General features: G+C 36.7%; 1 protein-coding gene across 1 annotated transcript in view; it reads left to right on the plus strand.

Moving 5' to 3' along the window:
• Positions 1-19,781, plus strand: part of MIB1 (MIB E3 ubiquitin protein ligase 1) — a 123,334-nt gene that overhangs the window by 60,759 nt on the left and 42,794 nt on the right. The window contains exons 10-12 of the mRNA XM_047793887.1: positions 106-213; positions 11,000-11,197; positions 13,645-13,796. Coding sequence (XP_047649843.1) covers positions 106-213; positions 11,000-11,197; positions 13,645-13,796 — 458 coding nt within the window. The remainder of the gene's footprint in view (positions 1-105; positions 214-10,999; positions 11,198-13,644; positions 13,797-19,781) is intronic.

Raw genomic sequence — 19,781 nt, forward strand, 5'->3', positions numbered from 1 at the left:
TCATAGAATCACACAGTTTGCCGGATTTAAACCTATACTAGATGTATAGATTGGCTTTTTCTGATTCGTAACATTTCTTCATCTTTTTTTTTTTTTTTAATTTAGGTAAATGGACAGTGTGCTGGTCACACAGCTATGCAAGCTGCTAGTCAGAATGGACATGTTGACATTTTGAAGTTACTTTTGAAGCAAAATGTGGATGTAGAAGCAGAGGTAATTAAACTAAGCTTTAAAAATATCTTAAGTAAAAATTAATGTCCTAGATGGTATTTCTATGAGATGGATTGTTTTCATTTTGAAATTTAATATTTTCTTAAGCTCTTCTGATTGAAAAGAAAAAATTGGCAAGAGACAACTTGAAGAAGTCCCCATCATGGCATGGTGGAAACGAATCTGACTAGGAACTATGAGGTTGTGGGTTCGATCCCTGGCCTCGCTCAGTGGGTTAAGGATCCAGTGTTGCCGTGAGCTGTGGTAGAGGTCGCAGACGAGGCTCGGATCTGGTGTTGCTGTGACTGTGGCTTAGGCCAGCAGCAACAGCTCCGATTTGACCCTCAGCCTGGGAACCTCCATATGCCGCAGGTGCGGCCCTAAAAAAAAGACAAAAGACAAAAACAAACAAAAAAAAAGAGACATCTTGAACCATTTTATGTCTTTCTGTGATTCCTTGATATTCCAGGCTTAATTCTTAGTGGAGATTTCTGAGTTTCCCTTTGCTATGGTAAGACCTCTCTGCCCTTGGGAGCCCAGTTGGCTTTAGTCACAAACCATACTGGAAAAATGGAGGCAAGAGGAGTATAAATCATGTGGGGCAAAACTGTTCCTGATCTGTGACACTCAGAGACCTTTCTTTGCTCCCCGAGGGCACCAGTAAATTAGAATTTATTTAGTCTCAATGTTTCTTGACCCTAATGTGGGCTTTTGAAGATTTTGCAGTGCATGTGTATCACTCTATGTGTGTATAAGTGCTTAATTTAACTTAGAGTATATTCTTATTAAAGGAGAAGTAAGGAGTTCTCCAGTGGTCTAGTGGTTAAAGATTCAGCATTGTCACTGCTGTGTGGCTCAGATCTCTGCTGTAGTGCAGGTTGGTTAACTGGCCCAGGAACTTCCACATGCCACCAGCCTGGCCAAAAAAAAAAAAAAAAGAAGAAGAAATAAATGGTTTTTATTGTCACTGGGATTTCATTGTAGGGCTAGCATGAGGGATGACTTTTGTTATAATTAACCATAACCTAATCATTTAAAAATATATCATAGGAATTCTCACTGTGGCACAACAAGATTGGCTGCATCTCTGCAGCACCAGGATGTGCAAAATTTTGGAGACATATATTTGAAAAGAGAAGTCTTAACATTAGTTTTGTTTTTATTTTTCCTATTATATGTATCAAGTTGTTGGACAGCTACGAAAGATCCATTGGTGTTGTAGCTATAAATAAGTCATCTTTGATGTTGGAATTTTCTTTTGCCTAAAGCTTGAATTTTAAATTAGCACATTAGTCGTCTCTAAACTTCATGCTAGTTTTATTACCGTGATGTATTTATGAATGAGATTATATTATTTGATTTTGCTTTTACAATAGTAATTTTTAAGTCATACTTTTTTTGGTCATTAATTTAGGAACCTAATATTTGTTATAAATTCAGTGTTTTGTAAATAGCAGGCATTTGCTTTATTTTATTGTTGTAAAATGATCTGCGAAATGGGGTGAAATTCCCCGAGTTGAACATCCCACTTTTTAGTTTAATGAATTCCAGAAACTACAATAGCAACAACTACTAAAATATTAACATCTTTCTGATGAAAGCTAGTAAGGTGAGAGCTTGAAAAATGAAAAATCTTTTGCCTGATTTTTTAATTTTAAATTTAATTTTATTTTTTGGAGGTTCCCAGGCTAGAGTTTGAACCGGGTCAGATTCATTTCCCTTGAGCCCTGACGGGAACTCCTGATCGATTTTTTTTTTTTTGTCTTTTTAGGGCTGCATACGCATCATATGGAGGTTCCCAGGGTAGAGGTTGAATCGGAGCTGTAGCTGCCGGCCTGCACCTCAGCCACAGCAATGCGGGATCTGAGCCATGTCTTGAGACCTACACCATAGCTCACGGCAACGCCAGATCCTTAACCCACTGAGGGAGGCCAGGGATTGAACCTGTGTCCTCATGGACCCTAGTCGGATTCATTTCTGCTGAGCCACAAGAGGAGCTCTTCCTGCCTGATTTTTTTAAGTGTATTTTTCTTATTCACAATTTAATTACTAAACCTGACATCATGAGTCTATCCATAAATTTGTTTCTAAAGACTTGTTCACGTGAGAGGTTGTGTAGAATAGAGATTCTATTGAGTTCCTGTCAAGGCTCAGTGGTTAATGAATCCGACTAGGAACCATGAGGTTTCGGGTTTGATCCCTGGTCTGGCTAAGTGGGTTAAGTATCTAGCGTTGCCATGAGCTGTGGTGTAGGTCACAGAAGCGGCTCGAATCCCGTGTTGCTGTGGCTGTGGTGTAGGCTGGCAACTACAGCTCCAATTCGACCTCTAGCTTGAGAACCTTCATATGCTGTGGGTTTGGGCTTTAAAAAAAAAAAAAAAAGAAGTATGAATACAATTCATTGCCTAAGACTAAAAAATCCATTGTAGTTTTATATTTCTAGAATGTAAGAATAACATTATCTGTCATAAACAGCAATGTAGTTTGTTTAAAACAGTGATTCTCAATTAGGGACATTTTTGTCCCATAGGAGACATTTTTTAGAGTTTTTTTTTTTGTATTTTTGCCTTTTCTTGTTCTTGAGCCGCTCCCGCGGCATATGAAGGTTCCCAGGCTAGGGTCTAATCGGAGCTATAGCCAGTGGCCTATGCCACAACCACAGCAATGGGGGATCCGAGCCGCATCTGTGACCCACACCACAGCTCATGGTAACGCCGGATCCTTAACCCACTGAGCAAGGCCAGGGATCGAACCAAGTCGGATTCGTTAACCACTGCACCACAACGGGAACTCCCTCTAGAGATATTTTTGATTGTCACAATTGGTTGGTAGGGAGCAGGGCAGTTTTGCTGGCATCTAATTGGCGGATACTAGGGTGCTACTGAAACCTCCCACAATATACAGGACAGTTCCTACAACAAAGGATCGTGTGATTCAAAATGTCAGTAGTGTTGAAGTTGGGAAATTCTGGTTTAAAAGATGGAGAAAATGATTTTGCAAATGCAGTTCAAGTTGTGATTCATCATGTGCTAGCTTGTTGGTAAATTGATTTGTTGCTATTAATATTTTTATTATTGGAAATTTTTTTTTTTTTTTGCTTTTGTCTTTGTTGTTGTTGTTGTTGTTGTTGCTATTTCTTGGGCCGCTCCCGCGGCATATGGAGGTTCCCAGGCTAGGGGTTGAATCGGAGCTGTAGCCACCGGCCTACACCAGAGCCACAGCAACGCGGGATCCGAGCCGCGTCTGCAACCTACACCACAGCTCACGGCAACGCCGGATCGTCAACCTACTGAGCAAGGGCAGGGACCGAACCCGCAACCTCCTGGTTCCTAGTCGGATTCGTTAACCACTGCGCCACGACGGGAACTCCCCTATTATTGGAAATTTTAAACATTTATAGAAATAGAATAGTATAGTGAATCTTGTGTACCCATTACCCTACTTTGTTTTCCTTTTCTGGCTTATTTTGTCTTATCTGTACCCTCTTACCTCCCGTTTCCTCCAGTGAATTATTTTGAAGCAGATCCAGATATCATATTATTTCATCTGTAAATGTTTTAGTATGTATCCTAAAAGATCAGTGCTCTTTTCTAAAAACTTTATTATACTTAACAATGATTTTTTAAAAATCTAATTTTATTCAAAGTTTTGAGGTTAAAGAATAAAGAGAGTAATAGTCTGTATCCTTTCATTTTTTTCATCTTCATCAGGAAGTGGGCTCAGCATAGTACAGATCACAGTTTGCAATCTATAGCCTACAGGCCAAGTCCAGCCCTCCATTTGTATTTTTAAGTATTATTGGAATACAACATACCCATTCATTTATTTTATTGTATCTGGCTTCTTTTATGCTATAGCTGCAGAACTGAGTAGTTGTGTAGTTGTGACAAGAGATATAGCCTGTAAAACCTAAAATATTTACTTTCTGGCTCTTCACAGAAAAGTTTGCTGGCCTCTAGTATAGATGACTATTACAGGGGTTTTTTTGGAGTGTTGATTTAAGCTTTTATCCAACTACATTATTTCATATATATTACCTTTCAAATATGTAATAAGGTTACATTTTTTCCCTATTTCTTTGTCTTAGGGAAAATTCAGCTATTTTGGAAAGTTGTACCCTCAGTACAGTAGGGTTACATTGTTTGCTTCTTAATGTATAGGTAAAGACGCCGAGGACTGTGAGATCTTAGGTATGTTGATATAGTTGAGCTAATTTTTGATCCTCCAGGGACTCAGTATTTTTTCCCTATGATGAATATAATAAGTAAATATGTGAAGGATTGAATGAAAAAAGTTCAGTTTTAAAAAGTGTGTTCTTCACGATGTTTTTCAAATACAGTGCAAATATATACTGAAGATAGCAGCAAACTTGAGGTGGTTTTATTATTTAAGCTTAACAAAAATTGTTTTGAATAGAGAATATTAATGGTAGGGAACAATACTAGACTTTGTCAGAAAACTCAGTTTTAATGGTATTACTGTCCAAAATGATATTGGGCACAAAGTTTAATTGGTATAAGCCTCAGTTTCCTCATCTGTGCTAATAACTTGAAATAAATAAGACATCATTTATAATATAGAACACAATGGGAATTTAAGGTATTATTACCTGTGTTGGACTGTTCTTTTTTTTTGGGGGGTGGTTTGCACCTGTGGCATATGAAAGTTACCAGGCTGTGGGTTGAATTGGAGATCTAGCTCTTGCTGCACAGCCAGAGCAATGCAGAATCTGAGCCTCATCTGTGCCCTATACCACAGCTCATGGCAATGCCAGATCCTTAACCCACTGAGTGAGGCCAGGGATTGAACCTGCATCCTCGTGGATATTAGTTGGATTCATTACCATTGAGCCACAACGGGAACTCCTGTTTTCTGTTCTTATTAAATGTTTCTTTCCAGCTAGTAGAAGTTAGATAGTACAGTTTCTCAAAAAACAGTTGCTAATTCTGTCTATTCTTCTGTCTGGTTAATGAAAACAAAACTGTAGAAACATTTTATTTAACTGTAATCTGAAAAGGAAAGGGCAAGTAGGCTTCAAGGACCGGTCAGTTTAAAACAAGCCAGGACTCACAATAATAACCTCCAAAATGGCTCTAGGAATTGGTATACATGGTTCCTGGGCATTCATATTAATTCAAGTTGTAACTAGAGACTTTCCCACCACCCTATCCCCACACTTTCCCCCGCCCACCAGAATACTGGCACTATTAAAAACATGGGATATCAAAAGAAAGATTTAATTTATAAGACCCAGAAAATAGTCTTTATGGTCCCTTTTATAGGGAGGTAAACTGCAATCTGAGATTGCCCAAATGAAAAAAGCTTAGGTTTTGAAAGGGGACATAGCATAGTTTTATAGTCCTCCCTTATCAGTAAGTTTATTTTGTTGCTCAGTTTGGATCTTAAGAATTATTTTTGATTCCTCTCTTTTTTGTTTTTTTCCTTTCTGTATTCCTCATTTGGCCTACCACTAAATCTTGTTGGCTCTTTAAAATATGTCCAAAATTTAAATAGTTTTCAACCTTCCTGCTGCTACCATGCTAATCTCCTCACCCTTCTCATACCCCACATATCTTAATGGCTTTCTCTCTCTTTTTCAGATATTTACTGAATCCGTCCCTGAGAGGGGACATCCCTTGGCTGTCTTATCTAATCCTTCTTCTCTGCTGTATTTTCTCCTTGACAGTTTCTACTACCTAACATTTATACTTTATTTACTTATTTTGTTTAAACTCTATGAGGGCAGGAACTTTATCTTGCCCATTGTTGTATCTCTCATGTCTAGAACAGTCCTGAACTCGTAGTAGACACCTAGTAAATACTCATTGAATGAATGAATGAATGAATGAACCAGAATACACCATTTCCAAACATTATGTTTAACTTTTAAAATCAGAATAGCAGCATCTTGATGAATTGAGCTTTAAGGAAAATAAGATGAAGTACAATATTGTTATATTTGAGAATAATAAAATAGCTGAATTAATTTGCTGAAAATGTCAGTGGGCTCAGGAAATGTTTAATTTTATTGAAGGTAAAAATCATGATGGTTACAAGAAGATTCTGGGACAGTGGCAGCCTAGGAAGTACTAGGAATTGAACTGACAGACTCTTTCTGATGTAACTATTTTATTTTTATTTATTTATTTATTTATTTATTTTTGTCTTTTTAGGGTCATACCTGTGGCACATGGAGATTACCAGGCTAGGGGCCGAATAGGAGCTATAATTGCCAGCCTACAACACAGCCACAGCAATGTGGGATCCAAGCCACATCTGCAACCTACACCACAGCTCACAGCAATGCTGGATCCTTAACCCACTGAGTGAGGCCAGGGATCAAACCCGCATCCTCATGGATACTAGTCAGGTTCGTTAACTGCTGAGCCACGAGGGGAACTCCTGGGTCTTGTTGAAGGCTTGCTATTTCAAGGGAAAGGCTTGGGGGTTAATTGTGGTTAATTTTGGTTAATTTCAGCTCTTAGCTCAGCAGGAGCTATCCATACCCCTACCTCAAGCCATACAGGCAGCCATGTATGTGTTCTTAGATCAGCTTGCAGGGTGGGTAATAAGAATCTGGTCCTACAAATATCAAGATCTGTGTTCTGATCGCTAATTGCTGCTTCTTATTATGGAGATGCAGATACAGAGGTGGGCAGTCATTGTTGTTTAGGAAGCAATCCCCATGGTGACCACAAAGAAAACAGTTATAGAATATACTAAAAAAGAAATGAGAAGGGAGTTAAAATGTTTCACTACCAAAAAATCAACTAAATACAAGAGATGTGATGTAGGAGTACGAGAGCGGAAAAAGCTATATGGCATGTAGAAAACAAATAGTAAAATGATAGATTTTCCTTCTCAGTAATTACTTTAAAATGATTAAATTCCAAAAGACAGAGAATGGTGGAATTGATTAAAAAATGTTGAAACATTTTTTAATCAAATGTTTCACAATTGATTAAAAAATGTGTGCTGTCTTTAGGAGACTTATTTTATGCAAAGTTACCAATATGTTACTTGTATTTTGCCACAATAAAAAAAAAAAAGCCATTAAAAAACGTGATGTGGGGTGGGGTGGGGAAACCCATGATTGTTATTAAGGCATATTAAAGGATTCAAAAATAAGGGGAAAAAACCCATGATTATTATTAAAGTGAATTAAGGATTCGATTAAATACCTATTTTGGTTCTTTCTAGTTAGGAGGTACTATGATACATCCTGAGAATAAAAATAATTAAGACATAGTTAGAGCCCCCAAGAAGCTCACAGTCCAATAAAAACAACATATTTGGAAACAAATTATTATTCTATCATGTGATAAGTGAGATGACAGAAGATATAAACTAATTTTGTGAGAGTCAGGGAAAGTTTCATAGGAGAGAAGCTGAGTATAAAAAATGTTTCAGTAGCGATTTTCTAAGAATCATAAATACATGTTACACTTCTTTAAATGGTTCCTGTTTTTATTCAGTGAGTGTTCATAGGTTGATGTTCCCTTTTATGGCGGGGGGCAGGTACACCTGTGGCATATGGCAGTTTCCAGGCTGGGGGTTTAGTTGGAGCTGCAATTGCAGGACTACTGTGCAGTCACTACTACACCGAATCTGAGCTGCATCTGTGACCTGTGTACGCCACAGCTTGCAGCAACTCCAGATCCTTAACCCACTGAACGAGGCCAGGGATTGAACCCACATCCTCACAATGTTGGGTCCTTAACCTACTGAACCACAGTGGGAACTCCTATATACCCATTTTTAATGGAAGGAATATCACCATATAGGCTTAAAAAATAGATCCAGGTTGTAGGTTAGGAAGATCTTAAATCTAAGATTCTGAAATACTGAAATGTGTTACTAGTGAGGTTAAGGATATACACACACACAATTTTTTTTTTTTTTTTTTGTAAGAAGCTTTTTTTTGGAGTTCGTGGCACAGTGGTTAATGAATCCGACTAGGAACCATGAGGTTTCGGGTACGATCCCTGGCCTTGCTCAGTGGGTTAAGGATCCAGTGTTGCCGTGAGCTGTGGTGTGGGTCGCAGACACGGCTTGGATCCCACGTTGCTGTGGCTCTGGCGTAGGCCAGTGGCAACAGCTCCAATTCGACCCCTAGCCTGGGAACCTCCATATGCCACGGGAGCGGCTTTAGAAAAGGCAAAAGGACCAAAAAAAAAAAAAAAAAGCTTTTTTTTCTTTTTCCCTAGAATGTTTAAGTATAATGCTGCTCAGAGGCACAAGAATTGAATCTTAAATCTTTCCTTTGGTAATTTGCCAGTTACTTTATGATCAAGGTTGAGAGGTAGCAAAAACTCCTAACCTTATTTAGCTGGAATATTAGTAAAGTAGAAGTACTCCTGAGTTGTGGTTTCCTACCTTTTCAATAGCATATAAATACTACTTTATATAAAACATAATCAACAGGGGCCTACTATATAGCACAGGGAACTCTATGTTCTGTAATAACCTAAATGGGAAAAGAATCTGAAGAAGGATAGCTGTATGTATATGTGTAACTGAATTACTTTGCCATACACCTGAATCCGACACAACATTATGAATCAGCTATACTCCAGTACAAAATAAAAAATTTAAAAAAAAGTATGTTTGTCAAATTGTTTTAGACTCCTACATGAGCGGTTTTATTTTTAATGTCTGTTTGAGAAGATATGCAAAGACCAAAAACTATTTTGAATTCAGCATCTGTTTTGAGTGAATTACTCGTTTGTTTTAAATATATTTAACCACAATGGTCCTTATCTCAGTTATCTTTGAAAAGTAGTTCAGATAAGCCTGAGTGCCATATGGATTTTCATACTACTTGCAAAAACTAGAGTCCACCAGGGGCTACTGTGGGTTTGAGAAAGTCTGAGAGTATTCCTGCTTGTGGATGTGAAAATTTGAGATGTGTATGAAATAAAGACAATACTCTATACTACCCGTCTTCATCTGCACCTAGCAAAGTAGTGAGACTTTTTTATGTGGACTGTGTGTATTTATGGTGCAGTAAAAGAATTTTTTAAAGCAATTTCTTCCATTTGAAAAAAATTTGAACAGGCGAAAATCTTTGCAAATGAATCCACTGACAAGGGATTAATCTCCAAAATTTATAAACACCTTCTGCAGCTCAATACCAAAAAAACAAACAACCCCATCCAAAAAATGGGCAGAAGGTCTAAATAGACAGTTCTCCAAAGAAGACATACAGATGGCCAAAAAACACATGAAAAGATGTTCAACATCACTCATTATTAGAGAAATGCAAATCAAAACCATGATGAGGTACCACCTTACACCAGCCAGAACGTCCATCATCAAAAAATCTGCAAACAATAAGTGCTGGAGAGGGTGTGGAGAAAAAGGAACCCTAGTACACTGTTGGTGGGATTGTAAATTGATGCAAACACTGTGGAAAACAGTATGGAGATTCCTCAGAAAACTAAAACTAGAACTCCCATTTGATCTGGCAATTCCACTCCTGGGCATCAATCCAGAGAAAACCATGACTTGAAAATGTTCATTGCAGCACTATTTGCAAGAGCCAAGACATGGAAACAACCTAAATGTGCATCCACAGAGAGTGGATAAAGAAGACATGGTACATATACGCAATGGAATATTAGCCATTAAAAGAAACAAAACAAAAGGATTTTTGCAACATGGATGGACCTAGAAATTATCATGCTAAGTGAAGTCAGTCAAAGAGGAGAGGTTGGGGGGTAGGGGGATGCTGGGGGTTTGGGATGGAAATTTATAAAATTGGGTTGTGATGATCATTGTACAACTATAAATGTAATAAATTCATTGAGTAATATAAAAAATAAAATTTTAAAAAAGTAAAAAAATTTAAGCAATTGGATCTTTTTCTACTTCTCATCTCCTTAGATATATGCCTATTACTGAAGGTGAGGCATACCTACTGATTCCTCTGAAATAATTCTTGAATTATCAATATATGGAATTATGCTTGGTTGTGTTTCATTTTTATCTTTAAGTACTTAAATTTTTTCTATTCTTATACCGAAAAATGTATGCTTACTAGCTAGAGATAACCAGTTTTAACATGTTGATATGTTTCTCTTAAAATTAGTTGAGATCACACTGTTGGGCATTCTTTCTTTTTTAAATTACTCAATTGTTAGTATAATGTTTATGCCATTAAAAAGTCTGTGTAAAAATTTTTAAATGGAAAAAACTTTATGTAGTTGTATCCTGATTTAACATTTTTCTAATGTTGGCTTACCATCATGGCTGATAAATTAGGAGTACTGAAGAATCAGACTACTACTGATATAACCATTGGTCCGGTATGTGTGTGACATAAAACAATACAGGTCATTTATCTTTGGAGCTAATCACTCTTCAAGTGAATTTCTAGTTATTTTGTTGGCTCTAATCTGTTTTCCTCTCTAATGTGAATCTGTTTCTTAATTATTAGAGCTTCAAGGTTTTTTTTTTGTCTTTTTTGTTGTTGTTGTTATTGTTGTTGTTGTTGCTATTTCTTGGGCCACTCCAGCGGCATTATGGAAGTTCCCAGGCGAGGGGTTGAATCGGAGCTGTAGCCACTGGCCTACGCCAGAGCCACAGCAACGCGGGATCCGAGCCGCGTCTGCAACCTACACCACAGCTCACGGCAACGCCGGATCGTTAACCCACTGAGCAAGGGCAGGGACCGAACCCGCAACCTCATGGTTCCTAGTCAGATTCGTTAACCACTGCGCCACGACGGGAACTCCTTATTTTTCTTTCTAAAATATTCACTGACTCGGATTTAAATGCTGCTACTTAGGATAAAGATGGAGACAGAGCTGTTCACCATGCAGCTTTTGGAGACGAAGGTGCTGTTATAGAAGTGCTGCACCGAGGGAGTGCTGACCTGAATGCTCGAAACAAGCGCCGGCAGACGCCACTTCATATTGCTGTCAACAAAGGTCACCTTCAAGTGGTGAAGACTTTATTGGACTTTGGCTGTCATCCCAGTCTTCAGGTAAAACCCGTAAAGAAATATATTCTGCAGATATTTCGAGGATTCTATTAAATGGAAATACTGGGTTCCGTGGCAAGCATTTCTTTATCAGTTCTTTTTTTTCATATGGTCAGTTGTAGTAAATGGTACCAAAGTATATAATGTCATAAAATTGGCAGCTATTCCTTTTCATTTATTTTTTAGGGCTGCACCCGAGGCATATGGAAGGTCCCAGGCCTGGGGTCAAATTGAAGGTATAGCCTCTGGCCTATGCCACAGCAATGCCAGATCTGAGCTGCGTCTGTGACCTATTCCTTCTTGGAAAAGCCTTTTATAAGAAAATCAGGGGGTTGAGAATGGGGACTTCCTTGTAAAAAATATCAGCTATGAGTTGATTTAACTTTATTGATCATGACAGTGAGCTTCAGTATTTCATAATAATTATTACTTCAGAGGTATCTAAATTATTATTATTGTCATTATTTTTGCTTTTTTGGGCTGCACTTGCAGCATATGGAGGTTCCCAGGCTAGGGGTCCAGTTGGAGCTACAGCTGCTGACCTACACCACAGCCACAGCAACGCTGGATCCTTAACCCACTGAGCAAGGCCAGGGATCATACTGCAATCTCATGGTTCCTAGTCAGATTCATTTCCTCTGTGCCATGAGGGGAACTCCAAGAATCTAAATTATTTTAATTGTCACTTAATTTATCTTAGAGTCTTGGTCCAGTCATTAATCTAGTCTTGGAAGATTTTCAGACTTGGACAGTATAGATAGGGTTTTAGGATTGATTTATATAGTAGGACCTAATTTTTGAAAGAAGAGTCACTTAAATGATTCTTCTCATCTAAAGTTTTGGCAGTCAGGTGAATTAAAGTGGATAGACCTCAGAGAAGTAATGAAGAAGAACAGGGGTAATGGGACTGAGGGTATGAGAAGAACTGAAAAAATCAGATTTTGTTCAGCTAGGTGGTTACTACACACTAATATTTCTGAGGTGCATCCATTTTGGCACTGACAGAGTTTGGAACTGACAGCTTCTAAGTGGATAGCTGAATTGGAGGATGGGAGAGGAGTTGAAGGTGTTATTCTGTTGAAGGAGCCAGAATTTATACCTGCTAACATTTTTTTTTGTCTGAAATGGGAGGCACAGTCATCTTTTGAGAGTGAGTGGGGAATGGTAGGTGTAGAAGGGGTGATTTAGAAGAATGATAAAGTTTTGGAATAGGTCCTGTGGGATAGAGAAGGCAGGATAGATCAGGGCCTGTAGAAGCTTCTTTTCAACCAGGTTAATTAAGAGCCTGTCTCAAACTAAATTTCAGTGCCACCAGATAGGATAGAAGTTGGATTGTTGGGTTGAATTTGTGTTAGGAATTTTTTATGCAGGTGGATGAATATATATCTGAGATGGGCAAACTTTTTCTGTGATGGTTCAGGTATTTTGGTCTTTCTTATGATTTCTATCACAGCTCTCCACTGCTGCCATTGTAGCATGAAAGCAGCCCTAGATAATATGTAAATGAAAGTGTGCAAGTGTGTTCCAGTAAAACAGTTTACAAAAGTAGGTGGAAGACTGGATTGGGCAACTGTGGTATATGCCATTGGTTTGGCTATATATGGCTTTCCTGAGTATAGTATTTACAACTGTGAAATGAATGAGGTCTAAATTACCCATTTATCCAGATGACTTATATTGAATAAAAACTTAACTGCTAAATTGTTGATTAGTGAAAAAAAATAGCCAGCTTGAGAAAAAGGTAGACTGAGACTGCCAAATTTTCTTTTACGTTTGTTTCACTTTGAGTTAACTAGCTAGTTTCCTGCCCTTTAAAAACATTTAGATTAATGATTCTCAACTGTGACTGTACAACATATTCATCTGGGGAGCTGTGATGGGCAACTGCTGATGCCTGGTTCTCACTCTCAGAGATTCTAGCTTAGTTGCTCTCAAGAACATCCTAGGTATCAGAATTTCTAAGAACTCCTCACGGATTCTAAAGTGCAGCTAATGTTGAGAATCACTGACTTTTAATTCATTACTGTGGGGCTCCAAGACTGCTGTAGGTTTGGTATGGAATTTTAGGGTAAAACAATTAATGGTAGGAATGTGGTATGGCAGGCCATTGGAAGCTAATGAATTTTTAATGAGTTGGAAGGGCCTTTTCCAACTCATTAAATTTTATTATTTTCTGGGTTATATCTGAGGGTGCTTCTTTGATTTTATTTTTCATTTTCTTTGGAAAGCTATAGCATGTTTATTGTGTTTTCCATCTAGATTAAGTAGGAATTTCTTTAAGTGAGGCTAATTTTCTCATCTGCATTTTAAAACTTAACATAGCGTATTCTATTTGCAGTTGTTGGATATGGCTTCTGTTTTTGTTTCTTTGTTTAGTAGGTAAATATAACAATATTACACACAGTGATTTAAGAACTAATGAAAATCTTTTTAAATTAAAAAAAAAAAAGGATTCTGAAGGTGACACCCCTCTTCATGATGCAATAAGTAAGAAACGTGATGATATCCTGGCAGTTCTTCTGGAAGCTGGAGCAGATGTTACCATTACAAATAATAATGGATTTAATGCACTACACCATGCTGCACTAAGAGGAAACCCCAGGTAAAGATGTCACTTTTTACTGTCTTATATGCAATTTTAAAATATTTTCAGAGTTCCCACTGATTAGGAACCATGAGGTTCTGGGTTCAATCCCTTGTCTCCCTCAGTGGGTTAAGGAGCTGGCATTGCTGTGAGCTGTGGTGTAGGTTGCAGATGCAGCTCAGATCTGGTGTTGCTGTGGCTGTGGTGTAGGCTGGCAGCTTGTAGCTTGGATTCGACCCCTAGCCTAGGAATCTCCATATGCTGCAGGTGCAACCCTAAAAAGCAAAAATAAATAAATAAAGAAGTTTTCCTTGTTCTGATAATGATGAGGAAATAATTTTGGCTTATTTTAATCTTTTAAATAATTTTAAGTTCTGTGGAAATTATGTCTTCATTAGTTTTATATGGGGTTTTTTTTTTTTACCTAAAACTAATACAAGTGTTATGAAATGACTGTTTAAATATATATTAAATACAGTTATAAAGTATCAGGAATCCCCAGGGTTCCTCCACGGGCACAGTGGGCACAATGGGCTTGGCGGTGTCTCTGCAGCACCAGGTGGTAGGTTCGATACCTAGCCAGGCAAAGGATCCGGTGTTGCTGCTGCGTATGTCCAAACTGGATCTCATCCCTGGCCCGGGAACTCCATATGCTGCTGGGTAGCCAAAAAAGAAAATAAGAAAACAAACAAATAAATAAATGAAGTATCAGGAATACTCACTTACATTCTAAAGATTTAATTAAAATGCATTCCATTTTGAGATCTGTGCTTCAAGATCATTCTCAGGTGTCCTTTAACGCCATGTTATCTGTTTGTAGGGTAATTTTTTTTTTTTTAACTTGTGGCTAAATAACTGTTAAGTTACCTAATTTCTTATAAATCATATAACTAGCTATATAAACTTCTAGTATAGATGTTCCTCAACCATTGTTTATAATAACAGGTGGTCTACTGAAAAAAGTGCCCTGGTTAATGTTTGAGAAATAACTTGGGGAAGTCATAGAATTCATAAAGGATCTGCAGAGTCCCCCAGAAAAGAAAATGCTTAGCTTCACTTAACCTAGAACTTTCTATGAATGAATATTTTGGAACAACTTTATCTTGAGAAGCATTTTAGAAAACTATGTATTAGAAATGTCTTCTGTTTATAGTTTAATCAAGCCTACATATATATTGACTAAAGGAGATGTTTATTTAGAATTTTATTTTGAAAACTTGATCTATCGTAAATGTAAAAAATTGATATATAATTGACATATAACGTTAACTTCAGGTGTTACAAAATAATGATTTGACGTTTGTACATATTGTGATCACCACAGTAAGTTTATATACAGCTACAGTTTTTTGTATTTCCTTGTGATGAGAACTTTTAAGATCAACTCCCTCTGCAGCTTTCAGATATACAGTACAGTATTATTAATTGTAGTCATCATGAATTCTTATTCTTTGCTCCATATTGCATTTATACATCATGTTTCCTTCTAGGTTTTTTTTTTTTTTTCCTGCAGTTTTTTTAGTTTCTTAGTCTCACCACTAGAGGGTGAACACAGAGAACAAAAGGATTTTATTGTGATTGTTTGTTGGTACCCGGAATAATAGGTACTAATCTAAGATGAAATAAGTGACTGTATTTTAGGTTATGTCTTGATTTGTTTTTTCAGATTTTAAGTATTTGAACACTTCAGACTTTGGCATTGTAAAGAGACAAAATAGTATTATATATTCCCTGCCTTTCAAATGGAAAATGATAATGATAGCATTTACTACAAACAGGCCTCTACTGAGTATTTAACATGCATTATCTCATTTAATCCCTTGAACAGCTTTTTAAAGCAGGTGCTGTATCCTCATTTTATAGACAAAGAATATGAGGCTTATAAAGAGATGAATTGACTTATTCACGATCATGCAGCTGACTAGTAGAACAGCTGGAACTTGAGCAAAGTTTAGTTGATGTTAGAATCCTTGCTTTTAGCCACTTTATATTATGTTCTCTATAGTATGGCCTATACATGAGGCAAGACTGGAACACATGGACAGTCAATGATTTAACTAAGGATGTTTTAGTATATCAGTCCCACTTTGTGTCTCCTGAGCCTATCTTTCTAACTTTATCTCCCACTAATTTAAATCCCTCTGCCTGCCTTGCCCTTCAGCCCTTATACTATTCTCTCTTCCTAAAATTATCTGCTGTCTTCAGTAAATAAGCATTATCATTCATTAAGGTGCCAGTATCCCTCTTATTTTTCTTAACCAACTTTCTATCAGAGAGCCTAGATCTCATCATTGAAATTATTTTCTGTTTACCCTATGTTTCCTTGTCCTCTGTTCTAGTTGCAATTATAATCTGCTTCATGCTGTCCCTTAGAACGTGCATTTTTATGTTTCTGTTAAAATTGTGGGCGTGAATATTTATTTGTGTATCTCCCATGATGCCTTGACTATAGTGGGAATATAATACATGTTAGTCCCCACTATTATATATATATATATATATATATATATATATATATATATATATATATATTCTGTAGAGAAGCTATCAGGAATTCAAACAGAGCAGTTCAAATTAGGATGATCAATAAGAGATTTTATTGAGGGAGTTTAATTAGGTTATAGTATTTTCAAATTATAGAGTTTAAGACAGACTGAAATTTGAAATATGGAGAAAATGAGTAACTTTTAAATATATTGATTTGTTTAACTTGATTGAGAATAGGCATAGTATATTTAATAATGTTATTAAGCCTATACAAGGAAGAAAAAAATACTACTTCTGTTTCTTCAATTCCTGAGAATTCCCCTGGAAGTTTGTAACAGTAACTCCAACTAGCTACTGAGTGTCAGGTGACATAAAAAAAGGAAAGAGGAGTGCCCCTTGTGGCTCAGTGAGTTAAGGACACTGTCTCTGTGAGGGTGCGGGTTTGATCCTGGGCCTCACTCATTGGGTTAGGGATCCAGTGTTGCTGCAAGCTGTGATGTGGGTTCTAGATGGGGCTCAGATCTGGTTTGGCTGTGGCTGTGGTGTAGGCTGGCACCTGCAGCTCCAATTAGACCCCTAGCCTGGGAACTTCCATATGCCTCAGGTGTGGCCCTAAAAAAAAAAAAATCGAAAAGAAAAAAAACCTTCCATTCTACAACAAAGTGGTGGTGCTTTTCGATAATGGTTGTAATTGGAAGTTGGGTTATTTTGGGTTTCTTTTTTTTTCCATATCAAACATTGTATTCTTAAAATTGGCTTTTCTCTCCTGGCAGAAGGAACCATTTTTAGTGTACTCAAAAAAAAAAAAAAAAAGAAAGAAAAAAAAAGAAAAGTCTTCTTGTTTTAAAACTAAGGAAACAAGTTTGGAGAGGTAAAATACCTGCATAAGTTAAAAAGTAGCAATGCTTATTATCTTGTTTCTTTTTTATGTAAAGAATTAAAAGATTAAAGTCTTAGGTTCAGGGTCAGAAGAATGAGATACTTAAGGTTTAAGTTTGTCCACAAGATGCTCTGCCAGTGTCAGCATTTCCTTTCCCACCGTACCTATCAGTGTTCTGGTTAATAGCAGTGGAATACATGCTAATCCTGTAGAAGGTAGTGTCTCAACATTTCTGGAGTTTTGTATGTTATATTTTTCCTTAATTTAAAATATGTGTGTGTCCTTGTGAACCACACTGGCATTCCTCTTGTGGTTTCAGATGGTCTTCCCAGATATTTTCTTCCTTTGAAGGAAGTTTTATATTTTAAAAATTATGTGGCATAGTTTACATTTCAGTACCATTTCTTTTTTGAAGGTTAAGTGATTTAATACCAAGACCAAAAGTAAGTAAAATAATTTTATTTGAAATACTTAAGTCATACACACATTTTTCATAAGGCTTTTTATAAGCATCATTTACCGCTATGACTTTTCCAAGTAGAATTAATAGTAACAAATTATTTGATTTGTTATAATCTGAATAATTTAAATAAGTTGAAATTATTTGACATGTGATTGATACTGATAAATGAAAATGCTGGCTTGTCCTGTAGTAATCAATGCATAGCTACAGCTGGTTGAAGGGGACCAAATCCATTGAAGAGGCGATTTGGTTCCATTTTACCAGCTCTAGCAAAGCATTGCAGTGCTGCTAGTTTGGGATCCAGAACAGTTACAGTGTTTTTTATTTGTAAAATTATGGTTATGGACCTTGTACAGATGTTAAGTGATTGTCACATTAGTACTTCAGTCATTGAATGTAAAATTTACTATTTTGAAGGCATTTTCCTCACTATTTCCTACTCTAGTAGCGCAGAAGTCTTTACCCTTTGATGCATTATTAGTGCGTTAAGGACTTATCGATGAACATCTTTATTTTTAACACCTTAATTCTTAAATATAGGCAGTAACCTGTTTCAAAACCAACACCATTTAAAAGAGCAAATAGACCTTGATGTATTTCAGAGTAATATTTTCTGTTTATCTTGGGCAGTAAACCAAGTAAACAAAATAGGTTAGGGAAGAATACTGCTAGCACACTTTTCTATCACTGCTGCTTTTTTTTAGTATATTCTTAAGGACTAGCAACAAATTGCTGACAGGGGGTCAAAGAATGAGTGGCCTTAAGAAAGTGGAAAGTACCTCTGTCCTTTGGTTTATAAACAGATCACACATATATTCAATGTATTACTTAGACTTGTGTTGAAAGGAACAGCTGTGTGTAATAGCTTATTTTTTGTTTGTTTGTTTTTGCTTATGCAGTGTTACTAATCATGGTTAACAATGTAACTTTAAAGATCTAGTTCCTTGACTGAATTCTCTGTCATTTTGGATACAGATTGCCTAGTTACTTTTCATTATCAGCTTAATAATACATTGACTTGTGGTTCGCAATAATCGTGTCCTTGAGTATTAAAATTACCATTAAAACTCAGTAAAGCAGTATAGTGTAGTACTGGGAAGAGATCTCTTCTGAAAGTTTGAGCAATCACAGTTTGTCTATAAGGTAAGTGCTTTCAGTGAAATATAAATAGTTAACCGTATTGAACCAAACTGGGAGAAGGTCAACACTAATTCAGGCAATATTCAAACAATTCTCATATAAAGCATATTCTGCATCTGTTGGTTGGTATCATGCTGGTAGTGAAATTAATGTAACTATAAGTCTTTCCGTCATTTTTACTAATAGAAGTGAAACAGGTGTTAAATTGCCTGGACTTAAGTGCTGAAGATAGCAATAAAACTGGCTTCTATTTTTACTAGTTATATGGGAGTTGTTCAGCAGATCCAGTTGCTCAAGTGTGCTTTTGGATGACAGTTCAGTTTCATATACTGGCCATATCGGGGCAAGGAAAGGCCATGGAAAAAAAATAGTACAGCATTTGATAATGTCAGCATCTGTTATCCCTGTCAGAGAGACAGTTGAAATGTTTGAGTTACACCAGTGTCAGCAGATGCCCGGAGTTTAATATGTACTCAGTTAAAAATGAACAGCTGATCTAAGTGATGGATGTGACATTTTAGAGTGATTTAAAATACTCTTAGATATATTAAGCTAAACTTGTAAGCACTAGAATCAGTATATAAATTACTTTTTCAAATGAATAACAAATGCTGTCATTTTATTTTCTAAGGATTATATATTTTTAACATTGTAGTGGTGAGGTTCTTAGTTGATGGGGTGTTTTAAAATAATTAAAAACTTTTATACCTGTAGAATGATAAATGTAACTGTTCATTATAAAATATGGGTATGGTAATACCCTTCGAGTAGCCTTATAGAGGAAACTCTACTTTTGGGGTATATATTGTCAGGTTTTGGTAGTTAGAGCACGTACAGTTAAACTTAACTGTAACATGAAGCTTTGCCATTCTTTCTGTGGATAATCTGAAAGAAAGGCTATTCTTGAGTAAGTTAAGCTTTGAACTGATTTTTTTCTTTGTAGAATTTTTAAATTATGAACTTTCTGTGATTTCTAATAAATATGTAATAACATGTTACCATATCTAAGTCATTCTCTCATTCTTCATAATTT

The sequence above is a fragment of the Phacochoerus africanus genome, chromosome 8 (assembly GCF_016906955.1).
Source record: "Phacochoerus africanus isolate WHEZ1 chromosome 8, ROS_Pafr_v1, whole genome shotgun sequence".
Taxonomy (NCBI): domain Eukaryota; kingdom Metazoa; phylum Chordata; class Mammalia; order Artiodactyla; family Suidae; genus Phacochoerus; species Phacochoerus africanus.